At 44.4% G+C, this 22,677-nt stretch overlaps 1 protein-coding gene across 4 annotated transcripts in view; it reads right to left on the reverse strand.

Annotated features, from left to right (window-relative positions):
- Positions 1 to 4,159: 4,159 nt before the first annotated feature.
- The window catches only part of SMURF1 (SMAD specific E3 ubiquitin protein ligase 1), a 96,210-nt gene continuing 77,692 nt past the window's right edge, over positions 4,160 to 22,677 (reverse strand). For 3 of the 4 annotated variants that reach the window (XM_023531891.1, XM_011362250.2, XM_023531890.1), the window contains 8 exons: positions 21,207 to 21,310; positions 15,253 to 15,367; positions 13,927 to 14,105; positions 12,736 to 12,873; positions 11,838 to 11,958; positions 10,581 to 10,782; positions 9,246 to 9,330; positions 4,160 to 7,463 (listed from right to left, as the gene is read on the reverse strand). In XM_023531891.1, the coding sequence (XP_023387659.1) occupies positions 7,364 to 7,463; positions 9,246 to 9,330; positions 10,581 to 10,782; positions 11,838 to 11,958; positions 12,736 to 12,873; positions 13,927 to 14,105; positions 15,253 to 15,367; positions 21,207 to 21,310 (1,044 nt within the window). In that variant the 3' untranslated portion in view covers positions 4,160 to 7,363. The remainder of the gene's footprint in view (positions 7,464 to 9,245; positions 9,331 to 10,580; positions 10,783 to 11,837; positions 11,959 to 12,735; positions 12,874 to 13,926; positions 14,106 to 15,252; positions 15,368 to 21,206; positions 21,311 to 22,677) is intronic. The other variant, XM_011362251.2, reaches the window with a different exon arrangement.

The following is a 22,677-nucleotide window of genomic DNA, read 5'->3' on the forward strand; positions in this document are numbered from 1 at the left end:
GACATTTACAGAGCCTTCCATCCCCAAACAGCTGCTTATACATTCTTCTCTAGTGCACATGGAACATTCTCAAGGATGGACCATATACTAAGACACAGAGATAGCCTCAACAAATATAAGAGGACCGAAATCATACCATTCATATTCTCTGATCATAATGCTTTGAAACTAGAGATCAACTGCAAAAAGAAATCAGGAAGAACCACAAATACATGGAGATTAAACAACATGCTACTGAAGAATAATTGGGCCAGAGAAGAGAGAGATCAAGAGATACATAGAAACGAATAATAATAGTACAATATATCAAAACTTTTGGGACATGGCAAAAGCAGTCATAAGAGCAAAGTTCATATCATTACAGGTCTACCTCCAAAAACAAGAACAAGCCCAAATAAACAACCTAACGCTTCATCTTAAAAAATTAGAAAAGGAAGAACAAATGAAGCCTAAAGTCAGCAGAATGGAAGAAATAATCAAAATTAGAGCAGAAATAAATGAAATTGAAAACAAACAAACAAAAAAAACAATAGAAAAAATAAATGCAATGAAGAGCTGGTTCTTTGAGAAGGTTAATAAAATTGACAACCCCCTGGCTAGACTCACTAAAGAAAAAAGAGAAAGGACACAAACAAAATCAGGGATGAAAGAAGAAATTACAACTGACATCGCAGAAATACAGAGGATCATATAAAAATACTATGAAAAAGTATATAACACCAAATTTAATAACCTAGAAGAAATGGACCAGTACTTAGAAAAATACAACCTTCCTAGACTGAATCAAGAAGAACTGGAAAATTTAAATAGACTGATCAGCAGTATGGAAATTGAAACAATCATCAAAAAAAAGTCCAGGACCAGATGGCTTCACCAGTGAATTCTACCAAACATTCAACGAAGATTTAATACCTGTTCTCCTCAAACTCTCGCAAAAAATTGAAGAGGCAATACTTCCCAACTCATTTTATGAGACCAATATTACTCTGATACCAAAACCTAGTAAAGATAACACACAAAAAAACTACAGACCGATAGATATCTCTCATGAACACAGATGCAAAAATCCTAAATAAGATACTAGCCAACTGAATACAGCAACATATTAAAAAGATTATACACCACAATCAAGTGGGCTTCATCCCAGAGGCACAGGGATGCTTCAACATATACCAATTGGTTAATGTGATACACCACATAAACAAATTAAAAAATCATATAATCATATCAATAGATGCAGAAAAAGCCCTCGACAAGATACAGCATCCATTTATGATCAAAACACTTAACAAAATCGGTATAGAAGGAAAGTACCTTAACATCATAAAGGCCATATATGACAAAACCCCAGCCAACATTATACTTAATGGTGAAAAACTAAAAACCTCCCCCCTAAGATGAGGAACAAGGCAAAGCTGTCCACTATCGCCACTGTTATTCAATATAACATTGGAGGTCCTAGCATGTGCAATCAGGCAAGAGAAAGATATAAAAGGCATCCAAATAGGAAATGAAGAAGTGAAACTGTCATTATTTGCAGATTAAATGATTCTCTATATAGAAAACCCTAAAGACTCCACAGGAACACTACTAGAAACAATAAACAAATACAGTAAAGTTTCTGGATACAAAAATCAATGTTCAAAAATCCATAGTGTTCCTATACTCTAATAATGAAGTGTTTGCAATTGCAACAAAAAATAATATACCTAGGAATAAATCTAATGAAATATGTGAAGGACTTGTATGATGAAAACTATAAGACCCTCTTAAAAGAAATCGCAGAAGATACAAAGAAATGGAAAGATATTCTGTGTTCTTGGATTGGAAGAGTCAACATAGTTAAAATGACCATATTATCTAAAGCATTATACAGATTTAATGCAATCCCCATCAAAATCCCATCGGCATTTTTTAAAGAAATAGAACAAAAAATCATCAGATTTGTATGGAAGCACAAAAGACCCCGAATCGCTAAAGCCATCTTGAGAAAAAAAGAACGAGGCTGGAAGCATCACTCTGCCCGACTTCAAATTATACTACAAAGTGACAGTAATCAAAACGGCATGGTATTGGCAGCAAGACAGACACATGGACAAGTGGAACAGAATCGAGAGTCCAGAAGTAAACCCATATTTATATGGGCAAATAATTTTTGACAGAAAAGCCAAAAACATACAGTGGAGAAAGGAAAGCCTCTTTAATAAATGGTGCTGGGAAAACTGGAAAGCCACCTGCAAAAGAATGAAATTAGACTGTTGTCTATCACCACACACCAAAATTAACTCAAAATGGATTAAAAACCTGAATATAAGACCTGAAACAATAAAATGCATAGAAGAAAACATAGGAACTGAACTCAAGGACCTTGGACTTAAAGAGGATTTTATGAATTTGACCTCAAAGGCAAGGGAAATAAAAGCAAAAATAAATGAATGGACTACATCAAACTAAAAAGCTTCTGCTCAGCAATGAAATCATCAACAAGGTAAAGAGACAACCATCCGAATGGAAAAATATGCTTGCAAGCAACACTTTCGATAAGGGCCTAGTATCCAAAATGTACAGAGAACTCATGCGACTCAATAACAAAAAAGCAAATGATCCAATCAAAAAATGGGCAGAGGACCTGAAGACATAGAAATGGCCAACAAATATATGAAAAGATGCTCAACATAGCTAGCTATTAGGGAAATGCAAATCAAAACCATAATGAGATACCATCTCCCACCTCTTAGAATAGCTATAATCAACAGGACAAGTAATAACAAATGCTGGCGAGGATGGAGAGTAAAAGGAACCCTCATACGCTGCTGATGGGATGCAAATTGGTACAGCCACAATGGAAAACAGTTTGGAGGTTCCTCAAAAAACTAAGAATTGATCTACTATATGATCCAGCAATCCCTCTACTGGAAAACCCATATCAGAAAAGATATTTGCACACCGATGTTCATAGCAGCATTATTCACAGTGGCTAGGACATGGAAGCAACGGAAGTGTCCTACAATAGGTAATTGGCTAAAGAAGCTATGATACATATATACAATGGAATATCACTCAGCCATTAGAAGAGATGAAATACTGTCATTTGCGACAACGTGGATGGACCTCAAGATAATCATGGTAAGTGAAATAAGACAGAAAAAGTTGAAAATCACATGATATCACTTATATGTGGGATATAAACCTAAAAGCAACAAATGAACAGAACAAGCAAACAGAGACTTATGGACAATGGACTAGTGGTTACCAGAGGGGTAGGGAGTGGGAGGGAGGTAGACGGGGTATAGGGGATCAAATATGTGGTGACAGAAAGAAAGCTAACTGTGGAAGGTGAACACAGTGTAAATATATATATGCCGTACTGTTAAAGTGTACAGCTGAAACTTACTGGATTTCGTTAACCAATGTCACCATGAAAAAATAAATAAAATAAAAATAAATTTAAAAAAATTTAACTGTAACACCAAGTGTCCACCAAATGAATGGAAAAACAAAATGTATGTTCTTAACAATGCAGTATTATTCAGCTATAAAAGAATGAAATTTCGATATATGCTCTAACATGGATTGACCTTGAAAATGTTATGGGAAGGGAAGTCAGTCAGATATAGGACAAATATTGTATGATTCCACCTCTGTGAATTATCTACATGAAGAACAGGCAAATTCATAGGGAAAGACAGTAGAATAGAGATTACCAGGGGGACGAGAGAATGAGTTATTGGTTAACGAGAGAGTTTCAGTTTGGGAAGATAAACAGGTTTTAGGTATACAGGAATGGTGATGGTTACGCAACACTGTGAAATGTATTTCATGCTATTGTATTGTACAATAATCAGTGGTTAAATTGATAAATATTATGTTATATACATTTTACATTAAAAATATATATAAAAAAATGAAAACCAAAATATGACCAGTGAATGAAGGAGAAGTCAACAGACTAGCAACGTTCTTAATCCCACAAGTTTTTGCTTGACAGAGCACTTACGACCGACTGCCATTTTTGTTATGTCTACCATTTTATCCTTAAGTTTGTCCTTTTTCCATAGAAGGCCCTTGCCAGTATGTCTGACCACTGACTTCCTTTCTTGTGGTACTGTAAAGAAATTGGAATCTCATTTCCACACCAAAATAACAGATGCCAAAAATGTAAAGTTGTGAGTTTATTGCATATGTAACAAAATGAACCTGACCTCCCGGGTCCAGCCTGCTGTACAATCAGTTTTGTGTTTCCAGCTGGTTCCATAACCACGTTAAATAGAACTAGTATTTCTTTAAATACTTTTGATTTTGACATAAAACAGAACATTAGTGTACAACTTTCACAAAATAAATCAGCAATAAAAACAGTGGGAAGAATAACAAGGATAGCAGCAATACTTAAAAACAAGACATTACAAAATAAATTAAAAAATACATTATAAAGTGGTTGAGAAACAAAAATAAACAAATTTTAAAAATTCATACTATGTTTTGGGAAGGCTGCCGAGCGGCACGCACCTGGCTGCAGATGGGGGTGGGCGGGGCGTTTTCTCCGCAGAGGCCCTTCCTCACAGCGCAGATCCCAGGCCCACCCACCCTGAACTTGGACCATTAGGCTGAGGGGCACTTCCATCAGGGGGCAGAGTCTCCCTTCAGAAGTCAGGAGAGCTTGAGTTACTGTCCCCCCAGCAGCCCCCTCACTTTTCCTATCTAAATTGCTGGCAGAGTGGTGGTTTGCTACATCCCTGAGGGTCAGCTGCTGACCGCTGGTGAGGCAAGCCTGAAAGTCACGCCCCTGAAGCATCTGGGCAAAGAGGCGAGGGGACAGGGGTGGCTGTATGGGATTACCTAGAAGGGTGACAAATGAGAGCACACGTGTCAACGGGGTCCCTGCAGGCCCAGAGTGCAGTAATGGGGAGCTTTCACCAAGTACTTGCTACACTGCTCTTTGGGGGGATTAAAAGGCCTAAACCACTGGTGACATTTAAGCTTCTAAAAGTGCTGAGGAAGGCCTGCTTCGTGTGAGTGACTCGGAGCTCCTAAGAGCCCCGCCTTTTTGGGCTCCTTGATAACACCGCTGTCCAGGGCGCCACATGGGGCGAAAAAGCAGAGACCAAGCCTTATGCTCAGGTAACTCGCGTGTCCCGAGGAGCCAGGACATGACCCTCAGGATCCTGCTGAGGTGACACCTGACATGCGAGAGCAGCACGGGACTGGCAAATGCAGATTCTGAGGGTCGTCCCCGCTCCTCTTGACAGTGGGCATGGGGTGAGAAAGGAGTCAAATGCAGCATTTCTGCTCCCAAGTCTCCAACCATGAGACCCTCGTTTCCTCTTTGCCACCACTGCCGCCCCCGAAAGGAGCGAGTGCCACCTTCTCACGTTCAGTCCTCTGATGGCTGTCTCCTCCTCCTCCCGCGGTTTAGGTTTATGTGAGAGATGACACCTGTCTGGTGGGAGGTCTGTACTTTTCATTTCTTCACTCTTCCAGAGGAAGATTACGAGGGAGAACCGAATGGAATCATCGGGGAGGAGCTTCTAGAATGCCCTCAGAAGGTGTCATGGTAAATGAGACGCAGGATAAGCCTGGCTAAAGCAAAGCAGAACTCCTGAAAGATTCAGCCCACAATCCCACCTGGACTTTGTGGATGGACTGAGTCGCCCTTCGACAAACACCGCCTGATGTCCCTTCTATCTAGAAGCTCGGCTCTCTCACACCTCCTGGGACCCACAGCTGGCAATCCGGGGTCTTCCAAACTGGGCAAACAAACCTCTGTGCAGGGGGAGGCCTGTCTCCTAAGAGGTCGATCCCCCGCCCCACCCCCCACCCCCCAAGTCAACCTACAGACTGCTTCTGGGGCAGCCAAGGATGCACAGCAGGACGCAGAAGTCATGGTGAGTGCGCCTCCACACCCACCAGTCTACGAGTGTTAGTAACGAAAACAACAGCGAGACAGTCACCAAAAGCTCCTTCCAAACCCATCTCAGACTCACAGCCAGACCCACAGCCAGACCCCAACGCTTAACTCGGAAGCTTCAAGAATGAAATTTCAATAGTGAAATGCCTTGCTAATGAATTACCCTGTGCTTGCCCCCAAACACAACAAAAAAACCAGGCAGGAAAATGTGCTGCTGGCTGCCATTTTTCACTGACGTTTAGCTATCCGAAATCAAGCAGATCTGTTGAAATACTGTTTGAACTTTTGTGCAAATTGGAAAACGGTGCTAGAAACTGTCGAGGCTTGCTTTGGCCTTGCTCATCATACGAAGACATCTGAGCAAACAATCGAGTAGCAACTGTCAATGTCACCATCTGACGCTGGAGAAATGGGCCCAATGAGTCAGGGTGGAATCATCCCCCTCTGCTGTCAGGTTTACCCCACACCCCACTTTTCGTAAAACAGTAACGTGGGGTGATTTTCGGTTCCCTCTCTCCCTTTGAAGCTAGTTTGCACCAAGCCAGCAGCTATAACAACCGAATTTTGTTGTCTTAGTTAAGCTCTTAGCGATTTCTGCATAATTGTTAGTATTCAAGTGACCAAGTTGACACCCTGCTACATACAGGTGGTACAGGTGCCACAGCTTGGGAGCTGAGGCTGGTTTGGGTCCTTTCATATGTGTTTTTTTCACTGGAAAAATACTTCGAACTGGACAGGTAATGCGACAAAAGGGACTGTTTAAAAGGAAAGATCACTTTTCTCTATGCAAAACAGAATTTTCAACCAGGATACCTTGAAAGGAAATCCCTGGGCCTCCAGCTGACTCTGCCCCAATTCCTTTCCCTTTCAAAAAGGGAAGCACATTTTGGACTCAAGCTTCCTACTGTGGTAGAATTCCAATGAGCACATATTATACAGTTATTTTTCAGGTAGAAATTAATCTGCTACCCAGAGCAGGCTGCTAGGATGTGAAATTTGGAATTTCAGCTGAACTTGAAAAGGGGCCTAAGGACTGTTTTGAGATGGAATAGCTACCAGTTACAAACCCTCGGTGAGCCAAGCTCGGTTCCAGAACCGCAGGTCAACACCCCTGTAAGGAGCACAGGGCAGCCAGCCTACCCTGTGTGTGTTACAACTGGGGCAGCACATCCTGTGTGACCGAAGCCAAATCTAAACCTGGCCGCGCGTTTTATTGGATGGGTGATGGAAGGGGGTGGGAGTACTGTCGTAAGGGAGGAAGATATGGATGGGAGCCACCAACCAAAGTCCCCCCGCCCCCCTCGCTCCCCCAACGAAAAGGAGTGGGGAGACAAGCCTTTCCCTCAGGTTATCTAGAATTCCAGTGCCTCAGCCCGCTTCGCAGGAGGTGCGCAGAAAGCGGTATGCTTTTGGTCTGGCGGTCGTGAGCTAGAATCTGTTGCCTTTGGTTGTTCTTCATTCCACAGCAAACCCACAGGTCTCCTCCACTGCTGTCAGCAACTTCTCGTAGAGCTTCTCATAAGACTCATAAGGCGGAATGTCAATCCGGTTAAAGCTGGAACAGGACAAAAAAGTGAGAGTCACTGCAGGGGCAGTCTGGCCCTAGGACCTGCTTCAGGGACAAGGACAGGCAGGAGCAGAGCATTGTGGCCACAGCTAGCAGAGAGGCAGAGAGGCAGAGAGGAGTGAGAGGGAGAGAGGGAGAGAGTGAGTGAGTGAGTGAGTGAGTGTGTGTGTGTGTGTGTGAGAGAGAGAGAGAGAGAGAGAGAGAGAGAGAGAGAGAGTGTGTGTGTGTGTGTGTGTGTGTGTGTGTGTGTGTGGGTGTGGGTGTGGGTGGGTGTTGCGAGGGTCTGGGGCAAAGAGGGGAAAGCCTGTCACCACCTAGTTCTGGGGGAGCGGCGGGGGTATGTGTGTGCAAATTGTCCTCTTCATCCTCGTTCTTCTTCGAATGCAAAGACTTTTCAATCAACGCACAGCAAACTAAATCTTAAGATCTTTAAAACCAAAATAAAACCAAACTGCTATTTACTAGTGATATGAGGACAAAGCTCTCTACTTGTTTGTCTTTGGTAGAAATCTCTAAGTACCAGGAATTCTGTCTTTGCAGACCAGCACATTCTAGATTGGTTGGAAGTCAAATCACAAGTGACGATTTAGTGCATGTCTATCTATTCCTCGGTGCCTTGATCTGAGGCCAAAATGGGGCAGCCTAGAAAATTCCCTGAAAAACCAGAAACTATCTCAAAATTAATAAAATGTCAACTCCCTGATAGATGAAATGAATTTTAAATTTCTGAGTATTTCCATGAAGAAATTCATTTCTAATGTTTGTACAAAAAAAAAAAAAAAAGATGCCCTCTAAGAAGCTATTATCAAGAAATCAGAAAGTACAAAATTGCGACCAAAGGACAAAGAGTAGACCATTGAATGACTAGGGGTTAGGCAACTAAGGATGGTTTCTGTCAATAACGAGTCAGGCTAAATGGTGTTGCAGTCTTTTTTAGCATCAGAGGTTTTTTATAGCCGTTTTTTACTCTAAGCACAAACTATTAAAGGACAAAGCCTCGAGAAGAGCAGCTACCGTGCGTTCACATGGCGCTATTCCTTTAACACGATGCTGGGGCCAGGGCCCTGTACCCTCACACTGCTCTGGAACAGCTTCAATGGCTTATTTTACAGATGTGGAAACCCCAGTTAGCATATCTAGTTAACTTGCCCAAAGGCATACATTAGAGGGTATCTCGGCCAGCATCTGAACCCACAGCTTCAGGTTCCCAATTGGGAACCTTCCGTCACAGTACAATGCATCCCGACAACATGTGGAACCAAATCTCCTGAACCAGAGGTGACTGAATTTAATAAATGATTCTGAGATAAAGTATACTTAAGTGATCTGATTTTTAAACCACATAGGAAATAACTCACTACAGATATTAAGTTGACATTTAGGGATTATATACTTTTCAATAAGCCAGGCACATGTCAAGGACAAAGCTCTGGGAAGGTAACTCTAACTTAAATGACAATTCTCCCCACTGACAGGTACCCACATGGAAGGCCCAGGGAAGTGCAGACCGGAGCCCACTGGAGTGGTAGCAAGCATTAATGACATCTCACAACACTGGTTTCATGAAAAAGACTTTTGATAACTCTCATGTGACACGCTGCCAAGTGCTTGTCCAATATGACACTGGTGCCACAGACAATTGTTACCTGAGACTCTGCATAAATACAATGCAGAGTGCTACAAATCAGAAATAGCTTAGAAAGGCACGTGAACGCGCGCACATTGCAGAGAGGCTCCCGGGAGTGGCAACACCACAGCGCTTGCCCTTACCAGGTGTGGGCCTTCGGGAGGTTGTCTGTGTTTGCGTCGATCAGGTGGATGGTGAACAGCCGGGGTCCTGCCGCGCCTGTAGAGCCTTACAAGACAACAGTCTAGTTAATGCACTTCAGAGGCTGAGCCTGGGCCCCAATGCCAGCCACACCCTCAGCCAATGCCCAGGCTGGCTGTCCTGCCAGGGGACCTCAGGGTTCCCGTGGCAACATGAGTTTCTGCCTGGCCATCAAGTGACCGACATCACATTTAGAAAATCACAGGCATGGAGCAAAGACCCGTGAGAACTTTCCTGTCCACCCTGACCATGAGCCTATCCCAGTGGGGGTATCTGAAGGACAGAGCCCTTAAATCACCAGGGGTTTATTTTTTAACAGAAATGTTTAGTAAGCAAGCCCACTGTTGGCAGAGGACAGCGGTAGTAAAAGAAAACCAGGAAATGGAGTCGTGAAGCCTCTCCAAGTAGAGGTATGAGGGGAAAAAGAAAAAGACACAAACAGAAGCCCAAGGGAATGGAAGTAACTTTTCTCAAAGAGGTCCCTGTGGGGCAGAGAGGGTGCATGGGTACCTAACTGGACAGTGGAGCCTGTCAGGCAGTCCACTTGTGTAGATGAGGAAGCTGAAGGCCTGGGAGGACCCCTGGAGCTAGTGGCCCGCATGGTAGCAACAGCTCGGCCTCTTGATACTTAGGCCGGGCCCCGCTCTCCTGTACCTCCAAGTGAACCCACAGTATGCTTTAAAAACTCCAATTTCTTTCCCAAAGTCTATTATTTGTACTCTCCCTTCGCCAATCAATTCTGTAGGGGAAGGGGATGCATCGGGCACAACTGGGCCTTTCCCTGTTCATGTCCCTCTAAACTCAGCCCCGAGTGGGCACCAGGCTGGCCAGGACCCACCACTGCTGCTGTGGAGACTTGGGCCAAAGGCCAAGCCAGGCGACGCCCATCTGCTGATTCACTGGCCTGCGAGACACTGGGAAAGGTGGGTTTGAGAGGAAGTTGGGCTACATTTGGCTGATGTCCTCTCCTATGTATTTATAGGTATTTTCTTTCAACTTGGGCAGAGGCTAGCAAGAGCTGGCAGAGATAATGGCAACCAAGAGAGAGACCGTAACCTTTTATGGGGGGAGAGGGTCTCTACGGCCACTGGGAGTGAGTGCCCCCTCTGCCAGGTGAGCACCGCCACAGTGGCAGGCATTTGCTATGAAAGCACATATGTTGTATTGTTTTCTAGCGGCCGTTTTAGGAAGACAAGCCCACCACATCCTAGTTCTTCCTGCCATGGCCTAGTAGAGGAGGCGCCCAGTGCCAGCAGCCCCGCCTCCACTTCAGTCACCTTGCAAGGCCTTGAAGCCCTGGAGTGGGACTCGGGTCGATCCTGTCACGAACTGCAGGAGCCTGGCCCTCCTCTCCTCGTCGAAGGTCTCCACCGCTTGCCAGAACCACCTGACGACGTTGCTGTCCGCCACACAGTGCTTCAGCCGCGTGTTGGCCTTCCAGTCATTCAAGTCTATTTTATCCAGGCCGCCTATTATCAGCTGTGAATATGTGCAGAGGCAGGTTACTTCTTGAACGTACACACCAGTGTCCTGATGCTTCCCAGGGTCACAGTCCATGAAAGGAGTTCAAAACTGGGTTCCCAGGGCAAAGAGGCAGCTATGTCCAGATAAACTAGACATATTTAGCCAAGAAAGAGGAACACGCAATATGCCTGAGGCACGACGCCTCCATCTTTCTGCCACTTCAGGCTGCTTTCCAACTCCTAGGACTACGGGCACTGTCTCACAACCAGGTCTGTGTCTGTGCACTGCGCCGGGGAGGAGTGTGAGAGAACCACCGGCACGATACACAGAGCTTAGTGTAAAATGGGGCCCCATCACCGTGACCTCGCAGGATGATGACAGGTGGAATTCAAAGTCGGACAAGAAGGGAATGAAGCAAGAGTTACATGTGGGTTTCTGCAACTTGCTTACAAAGGTCCCCCCCACCGCCCAGAGAGCTACTGCCCCACCCAAGGGGGCCCCCTCTGGGCTCACAAGCTCTCAGCATCTCCAAGGTGGCAAAAAAAACGGAACAATTTTAAAGGCTTGAGCTATTTGGCACCAAACAGAGATGGATAAGAGATGAATGCACCACTGTGTTCACGTACATGAAGTGTGATTAGAGGAGACAGTAGCCCTTTGTTCAGAGTCTAATAATAGCAGAGTAAAAACAAAGTTGATGTTGTGGGAGAAGATGGCTATATACTTGAGATAATTTCCTCGATCTGAGGTGAGTACATAGGAGAGGGTTAGCAATCTCCACTGCTGGAGATCCTGAAAAGTATAATAAGCCACAAAACACCCTGAACAAGGGCCCTAGAATGATCCAGATTCACTGCTGCCAAGTAGAAGCCTGGTCTTGTCGTAACCGGGCTCAAACATCCTCGGGCTCCTTCCAGCCCCAGCTGACCCTGTTCTCCTGGGGGCCCTGACAAACCCCGAGCCTGCTGGGAACCAATGCGAGCCTCACTCCGCAGCCAGGGGGTAAATGAACATACAGCTCACATTCGAGCCCTTTACTGACAGCCTGACTCAGCAGGTTGAGCACGTACCTCTAGTTCCTTCTGGTCAAAAGGCTTCAATAAGTGTTGAGGAATGAGTTCGTTAAACCCTTTCTGAAGAGCTAAGAATTGAGCTTCGATTCCTCTCATAAATCTCCAATTTACATATAACCTGCAGGAAAAATTCACAAGTTGGAAGCAATACCAACGGTTCAGGAAGACACTTTTTCTCCATTAGCAAGTTCTGACACCTGCTGAGTCCAACTTCCTGCCCGCCCGGCCTCCTGGGGGAGGGAAGAAAACCCACCAGTTGGTAGTATGTAGCCTCAGATTAAAATAAGTCAGCACATGCCCTTATATATTCTGATTCACTGCCAGAAATAGCAGTAGGGTTTAACCTAACTTGTTCCAACAACTGCCACAACTTAAAAGTGTATTTGAAAATAAAATATAGGACACTGTGAGAACTAGACGCCAGTCTGACGGCCTGAGCACACAAAGGTGCCCAAGTTTCTAAATTTCCACACTACATGACCAGTCATTTATTTGCCTTAGGAGGTGGGAAAACAGACTAAAATGGAGTTGACTTCCTGGAGAGACTGATCTCAAGGAAACATCTAGGCTTCCTTCTCTCTCCTATGCTCTGGAACCTTCAGACCCAGAAATGGCTGGTCACTTCAGTCACCCTCCACCCACTTGGGCTCTGGGGTCATTAGTCTCCCTTCACCAGTTCAGCCCTGGTCACATCAGGGCTGGTCCACAGAGCCCTCACTGTTGAACCCGATGGTTTCTGGAAGTCTCTTCCATAATGTGATTCTGGTCACAAGTGCTGGTGGAGACAAGTAGATCTCACACAGCAAAGGAGTCAAAATACGAACCCAGCAGGGCCCAGGACAGTCCTGGGCACCTGGGTGTCCCTAGCCACCACCAAGGTTCCCCAGAGCATTACCGGACATATTCTTTTTTGTTCTCCTCTGTGACAGGAACATTTCTGCCATTGGGTTTCAGTTCATGCTGAAGAATCCTCCCGAAAGCGTTGTGTTCCACACAGAAGGTGTGGTCCAGCACAGGGGTGATATCATTCTCTCTGGTGAAGTCAGGACAGAAGATGGATGTCAGTTACACCTTGCCACCACGCGGCAATGAACAGAACATTAAATGGAACACTCTAGTGGGAAAAGAGTGTGAGTGTTTACTGACTGCCAGACCCAGAGAGGCAAAGAAAGCCTCAGGTGGGCATAGCTCACAGGAGGGCAGGTGCCTGAAGGAGCCCATCATTCATAAGAGGGTGACAGTACCTCTACCATTCTGACTTTATGAGACACCCAGTTGCTTCGTAAACTGAGTCTATGAGCAGAAAGAAGGGAATCATGAAGAGGTAACTGAGTCAAAGGGTAACCAACCCGCATCAAGGAAGCCACATCAAGAAAATACCGTCTCCCTTTTAAAGGCAGCCTTTTCAAGTGTGTTGGTTCAAACAAAGCAGCACTTGAAAGTTAAAACTGGCTCTTTCATCTGCCATATTTCTTGAAAAAGTAAAAGATCTCCTACAGGATGAAGGCCCTGACCGCCACAGGTCACCCATTTAAGGTTGGGATACGTGAAATAAGGCTGACCAGAATGCAAGGTACGCTCGAGATACTTGACATCAGCTTGTCCTCCCTTTGCCAGAGCCTGCATCTGCCTGTCACTCCTGTGAAACAAGGACCCACGACACCTATGGCCTACTAGGTAACTGAGCCTGTTGCTTTTAAGAGGGTATTTAGGATAATTCTAAAACAAGGTGACTTAATTTTTGTTTTGATATTTTCCCTTTAGAAATTAACTGGCAACACCTTAGTGTCAACAATCAGTTAAACAACCAACAAGCCTGGGGATTAACATTTTGATCATCTATTAATCATTCAAGGAAATAATAAAAGAAACTAGTCTGAGGAGAAACTGGCCAAACATCAAGAGGAAAATAGGTCGAGTTAAATCTACTTTTATATTTCTGGTCATAAACATTAGTTTATTTCTCTCCTCCAATTTCACACCCACCTCCAGAATATACACACACGGAACAAATGTATTCGGCCTGCACCAAGAAGGGTGGCCATGCATGAACTTTCAATTAACTCAACGGTGAGTCAATACTTACAGAATCCACACCAAGCTTTTATGTAGTTCTGGGTCCACCGATTCCAAATCAGAGAGCTGGATGGGTTTCCCCAATAGCTGCTTATAGAAGGGAACTGTGAAACCCCCATTTATGTAGTGTCCGTGGAAGACAGCCAGACCCATGATCCGACCCACAAAATGGAAATAAGACAAATGGTCCTGTAGGGGGCACCAGAGAACAGGAATTTGTTAGAGAAAGGACAGGCCAAGGTGGCTAGCTTGTGATTTTCTCCAGCTTGGGAGAAGTGTCCCAGAGACAACCAAACACTGAATCGGTTCCTCACAGGTTGTGCTCGGGACTGAATGAAAGCTGCTTAGTCAAAATTTCGAACACATCTTTTGTATAGATCATCTGAACATTTTATTTGCTCTTGGTGCAAACAAATCTTTTCCCCAGGATTGCTACAGAATTTGCGGGACCCAGTGCAAAATGAAAAAGCAGAACCCCTTATTCAACAGTTATCAAGAATTTCAACAGCAGAGAGTCAAACCAAGTATGGGCCCTTGGGAGTGCCGGGCCCTTGCTCTGCACAGGTCGCCCGCCCAGGAAGCCAGCTGCGCTCCTCTTTCCCACTGCTCTAAAAATAAATAAAGAGCAAAGGGCAATTCCCCTTCTTCCTCTGCCACTCCTCCCCCAGTCCCGCAAAAAAGAGGAAGAGAAAAAGTCTAAAGGAGAACAAAGAAGGAACACAGAAGAAAACAAGTATGAGCAGTCCAAGTACCAGAACCAACCATTCTAAAACCAGCGCTGTTCTGGCTTTAAACTAAAAGGGAACCTCACATTTCCACTTTCAGAGACCTAGTCAAAACTTTGTTTCCCTGTTCGCAAAAGGTTCGGTCACACTTTAATGCTTACAGAGTAGAGCTGGTCCACGATGTCGCTGCGGGCCGTGTGTCTGGTAGTGCTGACTGCAGGACAAGCAGCTAAGAGTGGCCGCACTGGTGGCCAGAAAGGCCAATTATGGAACTATTCCAATTTGATTGGGAGGAGCATAGCCTTCGTAACCCACTTCTCAGAATGATACTGTCAACGAATATGGACATCATACCAGAGTCCCCTCAAATGGCAACAAAGTGCTCTGAGTGTACGAGCAGCTGAACGTCTCTCTTGTTCTCCTTGAAAACATACCCGATGATCCCAGTCACCAGAAACCCAGGATCGAAACCATCTATCTTTACCTAGTTCTCACTCTACCTTTCACTGTTTTATTTACCACAGACCTTGAGTAAGGCTATGGCAATAAACCAAAAATTGAGACTGAAACTGAAAATCCATTCAAAAAAATTCTCCAATTTGAATACTTACAGGGTTGATTGAAGAATCTGGGTTGATTTGTAACATGTAAATATTGTCCGTAGAATACTGGAAGAGTCCATAATATGGATTCAACATTTCATGGCACAATAAATAAAGCCACTCCCTAGGAATAACAGCAACGACAACAACAAAAAAAACACTTTATGTGTGTTAAAATTTCTGGTTTTAGATCTTATCAAAAGGACTGAACCACTCACTATGCTCTAGGACAAAATAGTAAGAATACCTGGCTGTGATGGAATGCGATTTGTACAGACTGGGAAGATAAGCATAAAGAAATCAAAGCTTGCTTTTGGTGGTATTGGAAATGGCTTTTCTGGCCAAAATGCCAACAACTCTGAAGCTGAAAATGAACTGTGGTTGACTAGAATTGGTATCGCCTTAAAAGTACAGTATTTTCAGCAGTTCACTCGTCGGCGTTCTTGGCCCTCAGCTAAGGTTTTCTCTGCTACTTTGCAGAGATTGAAACCTCAGGCGATGATGTTAATGATGTAATAACTGACGAAAGTGCAGAAAAGAACAGTCTGATCTGACATTTATTTAAAAAGTATGTGTGCTTACACACATGAACAAAACAAAAAATCCATGCGCAGAGCACTGAAAAGATGGAAAAGTTCTATACTATACTAACATGCTGATAGCAGTTTACTTCAGAATTACATTCTGGGGCATTTTCATTTCTTTCTTTTGCTTCTTTCTAGTTTTTAAGTTTCTGATCAATTGTAACATGTAATAATGTTTAAATAAGGACAAAATATTTCACAGTCTGGGGAGGCAGGAATTGTTTAAGAATGTCTTTTCCTCTTCTAAGTTTCTGTCCTGTCGAATTCTTATTTTTTTGCCATTAATGTTTATCACTTTTAAAAAATAAGAGTTTTGAAATCTGCATGGGGTGCATAAGAAAGAATTATTTTCTGAATGTATGTTTGGATCATTTCAGTATTTTAAAAACCCAAATCGAAAACAAATTTTAAAAGCACTCTAAAATAGACTCTGTATGATTCGACTGCTACAATCAGGTATGGGCGAACCTTATACAAATACAAAGGCCATTCTACACAGCCTTTTATTCTTTCTATTAAAACTCCTTTCAAATGGATAAATCTCATTAAGATAGCAGCCCCAAATTTTATTCTGGAATTCCTTTCAAATAGAAAAATGAGAAAGAATAAGAAAAGATAAACACAAATGCAAATAATCTACAAAAATTGTGAGAATATACAAAAGAATAATCAAACCTAAACGAAGTTATGTATTGAACTCCAAAGAACAGAAAGGAACTGCCAGAAAGATGAGACTCCAAATCTTATAAAGTCTCTTGACTAGAAAGGCAAAATTTCCCAACGATAGTACTTTGATGCATCCCCAAGTTTTAGAGTTTGGATCTGAGAAAAATCATTTTCATAAAAACCAGAGACTGGAAGTGATTATAATACACGCAAACATTCCGACCAAACTGTGGACAAGGTAGAGAGGCATATTAGGAATGTTCTGGAAGTGGTAAGGGAGGAGCTAGCTAGCTATACAGGCGAGAGAGAGAGAGAGAGAGAGAGAGAGAACAGAAATGGTTCAGAGCCAAACACTGGGACAATGAATATAGACTGATTCTCATTGAGCAGGTAATACGCACATACATACACATATATGCAATTTAAATCTCTCCCTCACATCTGCATAGGTGTGATCCCATTCAGACCTGAGGAGAATCTGAGGGGTGAAATAACGAAGCAAGCTCCAACTGGAGGTGGCAGCGCAACGACTCGCAGCTCTGCACTACAGCGCCGAGTTACTCAAGGGAGCACCGCGTGGAAGACTTGCTAACTCGGAAAAACGCAGAACAGAACTCCTCCCAGACCAAACCAAGCTATTCACATGCGTACCTAGGATCCCGAACACCGGCCATGCAAAGGAATATGGTGACTTGAAACAGCCTGAGATATTGAACTCTTGAGACATCTTTGAAACTATAAAGGAAACAGCGCGGATGAGAAAGTGGAAGTAGTTCGCCTTGAATTGTTGGGACAAACACGAATAACTAAGTAGGAAGATTCTCACCTGAACGGGATAGAGAGCTGGGAAATGGAATTAGTGTAATCAAGGGCAAACGAAGGAGTTACAGTTGCCAAAAGAAAGATGGTTTCTGGAATCAAGATGGAGAGGATCAAGGGAGAAACCTGGGATAGTAGTGAAAGGAAAGCATCTCCCCTGGAGAGGCAGCGCTGAGTGAGCTCAGGGAAATGCAGGCTTTTCCGGACCCTTATGGCGGATGAAATCAAGGGCAAGGAAACGGGAGAGGAAATGGTCGAAAAATAAAATTCATTCAGTCAGCAGATATTTACGGAGATGAGTGCTCACCATACATTAAGTGCCCTTCAAGGACTGGGGGACTCAGCTCTGAACGAGACAGGTGCCTGACCGCAGGCAGCGTGTCTACTGGAGATGCAGACGGGGCGAAGGCTTCCCCAGCACAACACACCAGGTGGCTTAGAGTCTGGTCGGGGAAAGCCTCTGAGGGTGACCTGAGTGAACAGAAGGGACACACTATGTGTCCTTGTGGGGATGAGCTCTAGGCAGAGGGAACACTGAAGCCGAGGCCTGAGGAGGACACACCTGCTTTGTACCAGGAGTGGCAGGAGCGAGGCGGCTGGCCGAGCAGCGAGGGCTGGGCTCGGGGCAGGAAACTGCAGGGGCAGCTGGGTGAGTGGGAGGCCTTTGGGGGAGGTTTTGGGAGCTCAGGAGCAGAGGAAAGACTCAGCTGAGTTTTTAGAAAGATCCTTCTGGCTGGTGCTGGGAAAAGGCCTGACATGGCGAGAGAGCAGGAAGCTAAGTGAAGTTCCAGAGCTAGATGGGGGCTGGAGCCTGAGCCAGGAGGGAGGCAGAGGGGAGGGGGCAAGGGGCTGGGAGCCGGTACCTCTTTTGGGGATGAGGGCCATGCTGGGTGCAGGGAGGGTGAGGGCCGTGCTGGGAGATGAGCAAAGGGAGACAGGGATGACTCCACAGTCTGAGCCAGAGGAACCGAGTGGGGCAGTTTAGTGAGATGGGACAGATGAGGGAGGAGCTGGTATGAGAGGGAAAGTCTGAAATTTGGGACTGTTAAGTTTCAGATGTTTTAAAAATACACCAGGAGAGATGAGACATTTGGGTAAACGAGTGTGGGGTTGAGGGGGCGAAGTGGCTAGGAGGGGTACATTCGAGCATCATTATCACTGCATAGATAATATTCAAGCAAGGGAACTGGGCGAGTCCACCCAGGGGGTGACAGGAGGCATGGCGGATGCTCAGAGGTAAGGAAGAGAGGGAAGTGCCGCACAGGGGACGGGGAGGGAGCCGGAAGGAAAACCAGTATGTGGCGTCCCAGCAACCAAGTGGAAAAGTGTTTCGAGAAGTAGGGAGTGACCAACTACATCAAGTACTGCTGACAGACTAGGTGAGACAGAGATTGAGGAGGAATCACTGCCTTTGGGAAGACAGAGGTCATGGTCACCTTGACACAAAGGGCTTCAAAGGGCGGAGGGATGTGCATGGAATGGATTTAAGAGAAAGCAAGGCCCATGGAAGCAGGAATGGGGATGCGCACGCCCTTCCGAGGGCTGCTTTACAGAGAACAGAGCAAGAGGCAAACACTGAGTTTGTCCTGGAATTTGTTTTTCTTTTTCTTTTCCCTTATTTGCCTTTACTGCCTCCTTAAAGCTTAGACAGGATGGGGGTACAGTGTCCGGGGAAAGTTTGATTTTTCTTAAACATGCTTATTCAAGAAGGGGGTTGTAGCACATTTGTATGTGCATGAGACCGACCTGAGAGAAAAGGACATTTTGATGAAATGAGATAGATGTGAAATAACGAGAGAAGTAAAAGGGCCCTTGTGAGAGGGGTGGGGTTGTCCTTATTCAGGAACACGGGCCAGTTGGGGCCTCGGCACCGCAGGCCGATGACGGCTGGAGATCCTATAGGCCGGACAGGGCTGGTGCTGAGGAGAGACTCTTTAGATGGCTTCTGTTTCCTCAGTTAAGTAGGAGTCAGCGGCTGAGAGTGAGGATGGGCGCGAGTGAGGCTAGAGATCTGAGAAAGAACAGGAGGGGTGATGAGAGAACCGAAACCTCCTTGAGGTCTGTGACCATCGATGCAGAGAATGGCCAGCAGCGTGGGAGTGTGTTTGCCTCCACCACATTCAGCTGCTCAGGGGAGGCTCAGAGTAGCCTAAGGATGGGATTAGGCAGAGCTGGGGTTTTGCCAGGCAAGTACAGCAAAGGGAAAGAGGAACAAGGGTGATTGTGATGGTGGACCACGAGTAAGGAGGAAGCGAGGACTAGAGGGAGATGAAAACCAGAAAAAAGGTGGTAGAATCTCTAGATGATGAGTGGCCCTGGAGGGGATCAAATAACTTCTGGAGAAGTGACTGAAATTAGGCTGTCATCAGACCACCGTTCAGTGATCCAGGGTGCTGGGAGGCAGTACGGCAGTGCCTTCGAAGTTCTGAATGGAAGTTATTTTCTTCCCAGAAGTCTATAAAAAGCCAAACCGTCAGTCAGAGTGTAAATTAAAAGACATTTTCAGACACAAGATCTTGGAAAAGTCACCTCCCACACCACCCTTTCTAAGAAAGCTACTTGAAGATACACTCTAGTAACACAAGGGGGTAAATCAAGAAAGAAGAAAGTATGGGATCCACAAACGGCTCTAACCCAGGAAAACAGTGAAGTCCCATGATGACAACCGTGCGAAAGGCCTAGAGAATTATCTGGCTGGACAGTTTCCATGAGGGAGATCCATGGAGGTCAGGGGATGGGTGGGGGAAGGTGAAGATGAAGTTTAACGGGGCAATAGAGCCTGGTTTAAAAAGAAGAAAAAGAAATTCTTGGAAAAAGTAAAATCTGTTCCAAAGGAGAAATTACAGATACCACTTAATAACTCAGTGAAATTTACATTGTCATAACAATATAAATGATGTACTGATTTTCAACTCTTAAAAATAATAGGTAGTCAAGCACAGGAGACTTAATTTTGGATACAGAACAGAATATAAACCTTCAACCCTGACAATATACAAGTAATATTACAGATGACAATGTGAGAGGGAGACAGTAGAAGGAACACAGAAGGAGAGGTCAGTATTACTATCCTTTTATGAAAAAGAGAGGTCAAGAGATAATGTCTCCAGTTTACAAACCAAAAAATAATGGTGAAAACACGTTATGTAAAGTTACAAAGACAGTGATAGACGATCTAAACATATTGATATTGCTAGACTGGGAAGTGAGAGTGTTAAATTAGGTCTTCACCACAACCATTATCCAGTCTATCTGTGTCTATGACCACAAATCATGAAATCAATAGATATGTATCTTTCTATTGCCAAATTGATAGAATTCAGATACTATTAGAAGAAACAGTTAAAACACGCACACACACACACACAGTTATCTCGAAGGTGAAATGAGGTTTAGACAAGAAATAGTAGCTTTTCATTATTACATGCCATTTAAAAAATCCTTTGCATGAGTTATTTTGAACAAAATGCCATTTTACAAAATTCCTTTGACACAAACGCAACTTGTGCCTTTCTCCCATCCCCGGAAGTCCTCTAATAAGAAAAGCAAGGCTGCCTCCCTTATTAATTTCAGGAGCAGGTCGTTCCTGATTCAGGTTCGGTCATGTCAGATTAACAAGGGGGTAAGTTTAAAAGTTTAAAAGTTAATATTCACTTTACAAAAGAAAATTAATGGTGATGGTCATGTACATTCTGCTAGGTTATAGCAAGATGCTAGTGTGCACATGTGCTTAGGAATTCCTATTCTAAGAAAGCTCAGTGAAGGCAGCACTTGAAGTCCCCACTGCCCCAAGACAAGCACCAGAAAGTGGCAAACAGCTTCTCTCTGTAAATAGCTTATTACAGTCGTGCTGACATCCATGCAGCAGAAAGGGTAAATCAATTAGCATCTCACCTTGCCACTCCACCGTAATCCAAACCCTCTTCTCCACGGAATTTCACCATCAGTCGTTTTTTCAAGTCCTTTGGGCGCATCTTCATTATCTGGCGATAAGACTCCTACATATCAAAATGACAGTTTCAGGGAAGAACATTTCTTAAACTTATAAAAAGATAAAAGGTCATTGATAATGGAGTCTGATTCAAAATAAGCATTCACTCCGATCCCAGTTCTGTCTGGTCCCTATTCAGAATGTTTATCTGGCATCTAGCACATTGCTGTTTCTACCATCTTTTTTCCCACTGCTTCTCACTCAGAAACCACAACAAAACAAACACATGCCAGGTAATAATAAATACCGTACCTAAAGGAAACATTTATTTTCAGCATAATCACTAATGACTTAAGAACAAACGTCCTCAATAGAGTTGATTGTTTCTACACAAATTAATTTAAATGTGTCCTATAAACATTTGATTTATTTTAACCAATATGAAGACATCACTAGAAAGTCTGAATAGTAAAAGAATTTGGAGCGTCTTTATATCAAGTGAAAAATCAGAAGACTTCCACGGAGTCAAAAAGGGGTTTACGTGAGATCTAAAGTAGCTTACCCAACACATAGAAATCACGTGGTCAGCCTGATACTCCCTCAGATTCAGCATTTTGAGTGGAACTAGCTAAGTGTTTATAGGTATTTTCATTGATAAGGCACTTAAGAACATTTTCATGTTTTAAATTTAATGTAATTCAAACTCCACCGTCCCAAGAGGGAAGGAAGAGGTTGAGTGGAAATGATCTGGCAGCAAAATGTCAATAATTCAGCTCTTTTCTAACCCTGGCAACCATTTACAACTGCTCAATGGACAAAATGGCACGTTTGCTGATCCCCTCGTCCGACAGAGGATGCACGGGCGGGTCAAGTGTGGCCCTGGGAGCTTCTTCAGTGCCCTTCGCTGTTTCCAGGGCACTGGGCTCCCTGCAGCGGCTGCCATGGCCTTCCTTGGGGGCCGCACTCAGCAGAAATGTGTTCAGTTCTTACCCAGTCTCATTTGGTCACGCCAGCCAGTGATTCCACAAAGGCGAGTGGGCCATGGCCCACACACAGGTGAGAGTTCACCTTATGATCACCTTCCTTGAGAAAAGGGCCCTGTCTACAAGAGGGTCCTGCTTCTTTAGAGACCCAGATATCGCAGCGCGGGCAGTGTAAGGGATAACGCCTTTCCCAGGAAGCACTGACCTTCCTATTCCCGAAGAGACAACAAGGTGGCCACTTGGCCACTAAGCTTCTCTGAGGAGGTAGTGCCATTCGATCAAATTCCAGTAAGGCCACAGCAGGCGGAGTGACTGGTCCTGAGGAGACTGTGCAGACTGCACGAATGTATGATGTGTGTAAGCAGAGAAGGGGATCTACAATACTTCGTTTAACTTTCTGTAAATCTCTAGGTTTTCACCTCAGAAACCATCTAAGTTTTTACATTTTCAC

Source organism: Pteropus vampyrus, unplaced genomic scaffold (assembly GCF_000151845.1).
Source record: "Pteropus vampyrus isolate Shadow unplaced genomic scaffold, Pvam_2.0 Scaffold74, whole genome shotgun sequence".
NCBI classification, from domain to species: domain Eukaryota; kingdom Metazoa; phylum Chordata; class Mammalia; order Chiroptera; family Pteropodidae; genus Pteropus; species Pteropus vampyrus.